Source organism: Buceros rhinoceros, unplaced genomic scaffold (genome assembly GCF_000710305.1).
Source record: "Buceros rhinoceros silvestris isolate BGI_N320 unplaced genomic scaffold, ASM71030v1 scaffold11980, whole genome shotgun sequence".
Lineage (NCBI taxonomy): Eukaryota > Metazoa > Chordata > Aves > Bucerotiformes > Bucerotidae > Buceros > Buceros rhinoceros.
The window spans coordinates 34,982-38,350 of record NW_010391340.1 but is presented as its reverse complement, the minus strand read 5'-3'; the positions used below and the strand labels follow the sequence as shown (position 1 = coordinate 38,350).

Sequence of the window (3,369 nt, the reverse complement as noted above, 5' to 3'; positions counted from 1 at the left end):
ATGTGGAAGCTTGTCACCATAGGGGTGCTGCTGGCTGCCTGCTCTTTGCGAGTCTCTGGTACCGCAAGTAAGTGTTCATTTTAGAGACACCCTTCACTCCTCTCCAGTTGCTGTTTCCTGCTCCATGTCAGTCACAGGGAGTGGCTGGAATTGTTCCCATAAGGGGAATTGATTTCTTCTATCAGAGTTTGAAAGACACAGTGCTGGACTGTGATGGCCGCCTGGTCGCAGCCCTCACGGGCCCTGTTAGCTGTACCACAGAGCAGAGGCTGGATGGTGTGCTGCAGCGCAGCACTGACAGCCCATGGTTTCTAGGGCGGGCTCTCTTGCAGTGCTAGAGGTGGGGGCTGTTGCTCTGAAAAGTGTCCTTTGGGAAGGACCAGTGCCAGTTTTCAGCCAGCTCTTCTCCCTGCTTGTGCTTTCACATTTTTGCTTCCAGTATTTTACAGCAGTAAAGATGCAAACCAAGTTCTCAAAATCCGGAAGCGGGCAAACACGTTTCTGGAAGAGCTCAAACCGGGCTCTTTGGAGCGTGAGTGCGTTGAAGAACAGTGTGACTTTGAGGAGGCCAGTGAGATATTTGAAACCAAGGAAGCAACAGTAAGTTGTCCTTTTAAGGACGAATGTGGAACTTTGTTAGTTTTCTTGAAGTGTTGCATTCCAGGTCGCAGGAGATCTTCTTGTCGGCGCTGAACATGCACCCCTCCTGTCTCGTAAGATGTAGGCATAGTTTGGAATGTGATTGCCTTAACAGTGATGCCCAAGTTACCCCCTGTATTGGCCACAAAATGTGGCTGCTCGTGCATGTCCCACCTGACCTAATCGTGAGGTTTAGGTCCTAGCTAGGTAATCCCAATCCCTGCTTGACCCCACTGGCTGTTGTTGCTGCCACTTCCAGTCCTTTGCTCTCTGTTGTCCGTGCGCAAGCCCTGGACAGCTTTTCACTGTCTCTCCACAGTCTCCTACCTGTGCCTGACAAACATTTCTCTTATCACTAGGTTCTCTCTTCTCCTCCAAACCTTGTCTTTTCAACTGGGTGCTATCTTTATTGTCAGCATCCATGATTCCTGCCCCTTTCAACTCCCAATCGTTGTGTTGGACTTTTTTTGCTGCGTTAAGCAGAGGAGGCTCACCACATAGGAACCAGTCCTTGCTGTTCCTCAGACCCCAGAGTGGAGTGGGGTCTGTCTTCACAATGCCCGTGTTTTGTCTAACTGGACACAAATAATTGCGCGCTCAACAACGCAGGTGACTTGCTTGGCAATAAGTGACAAGAAAACAGAGAAGCTATGGGGATGTTGAGTGGTTGTGGTGGTGGTAGGTCTGCAAGCAGGGCAGGGGTATCTGTGATGAGTACGGGCTAGAAATGAAGGTCCGGGCTGGCCAGTTTTGTTGGTTTGTAGTGCCAGTCACTGCGCTGTCAAGAAGAATGAGATCAATGCTGTTGACAGGGTCCTGCGCTCTGTTGCCCAGGACCACGATACACTTTAAATACCTTGCTTGTGAAAAATCTGCTTCTAACCTTAATGGAAGTTTTCTTTCTCCACAGCGAGATTTTTGGTCCAAGTACGTAGGTAAGTAAAAGACTTTCCTAATCACTTCTCTGTGTTTCCTCAAGAGTAACTGGTACTCAGCCTTCCTGATACCATGTCTCACATGCCGATTCAAAGTTTCATTCTCCCTGAAAAGAGCTGTGCAAAGAATGTTTTCCTGTTCTACCATGCAGGAAACCTTCCTTAAAAACTTGAGGTGCATCTGTGCCTGTCATCAGTCATCTCCCAGTGCTCAGGCACTGGTTAAAAGTGCTCGCTGACACTCTAACCTTACCTGACATGATCCAAAGAGGAGCCCCACCCCTGATCTTCGCTTCCAGAGTAACCTGCCTCTGGCCTGTCTGCCTCAGGTTTTGCTCGCTCTTCCCCTTCTGCCCACTCCATTCACTCTGCAGCTGTAATTCAGAGCCCAGACAAATGCCCTTGTCTCTGGGCCAGCACCATGCAGGCGTCACCATTCAGTGGCAGAAACTGTGCGTGATACTTGAGAATCTGGGGAGGGTCTGTTTGTATTAGTGTTTGGTCTGTGAGCTCTGCGTGATTCGGGCACTGGATTTTCCTGCCTCTTTCAGATGGAGATCAGTGTGACCCACAGCCATGTTCCAACGGGATCTGCAAGGACAATATTGGAAAATTTTCCTGCATCTGTAACAAAGGCTGGGAGGGCGTTTTGTGCAATTATGGTAATGCTTTATAGCCTTTAATCAGCTATAAAATAACGTTCTTTCTGGCCAGGATCTCGGTGTAGTAGGGACCAACACCTTTGTCATTGCGCAGTGTACTTGTTTTCTTTACTAATGCGATTCCTCTTTTCTTCATGTGCTCATCTAAAGCAAAATTAACTTTGTGTTACATGGGAGAGGTTCGGAGATATGAGGTAGCTAAATTTTACAGAGATCTTGGAAATAATTCTGTAAAGCAGGGTTTGCAATCACTTCAGAACTGTCAGCACAGGGATGGTGGTGGGTTTTTTTGCAATACAGGGGAAAAAACAATCAACGGCAAATATTTGATTGTCATTACTGTGACAGCATCTTCCTGGGACAGAAGGTGGATAGCATATTTAGGGATGAGTGCGTACATCATGTATCACCAGCACCGTGCACTGTCCGACTTGCACTGAGTGACAGTGAATTTTCTGGTCTCCAGTCTGCCTGCCCGGACAGTAATCTCTCTTTTCTCCATCTCCCCACTGCCTTATCCTGGACCAAGGTCTGTTTGCTGTCTCAGGGCCCAAGTGCCATTAAAGCCCACAACTATCATCCCAAATCCATTGTCAGCTGTTGCTCACTTGAATCACAATGTCGTTCTGCTGTTTTACCTTCCTGTGTCTCTTTGACTTTCCAGCTTCTCATGTCTCTCTTGCTGTCCATTTTTTCTGCAGAGGTCAAATACACCAACTGTTCTGTCAATAACGGAGGATGTGAACACTTCTGTAAGGATGACCCTGCCAACCAGCGCCGCTCTTGCACCTGTGCATCTGGGTATCAGTTGATGAACAACCATACCACCTGCAAGCCTGTAGGTAAGAGGACGATGTTTGTAGTGCAGGTTGGATGGAATTATTCAAACATGAAGTAAGAGGGTTTATGGGAGAATTGTCTGCAGTGCACTTAGTACTAGTTTTCAAAACATCCACTCCAAGCAGAGTAACTCTGTGCCTGCATTTCCCAACTCCATCCCCTCTTTATGGCCTTTAACTTGTGTTTGCCTCCTGGAGACGTACAGGGGAATCAGGAAACTGCCTCCACTGCAAAGCGATGAGGGACTTCCACGAAGCCCCTGAATGGTATTGCCTAGGTTAGAGAGATGGCAG

General features: G+C 47.9%; 1 protein-coding gene across 1 annotated transcript in view; it reads left to right on the top strand.

The window, feature by feature from the left end:
* Positions 1-3,369, top strand: part of PROC (protein C (inactivator of coagulation factors Va and VIIIa)) — a 19,972-nt gene continuing 16,603 nt past the window's right edge. Inside the window, exons 1-5 of the mRNA XM_010141336.1 lie at positions 1-67; positions 440-604; positions 1,554-1,574; positions 2,126-2,236; positions 2,938-3,078. Coding sequence (XP_010139638.1) covers positions 1-67; positions 440-604; positions 1,554-1,574; positions 2,126-2,236; positions 2,938-3,078 — 505 coding nt within the window. The remainder of the gene's footprint in view (positions 68-439; positions 605-1,553; positions 1,575-2,125; positions 2,237-2,937; positions 3,079-3,369) is intronic.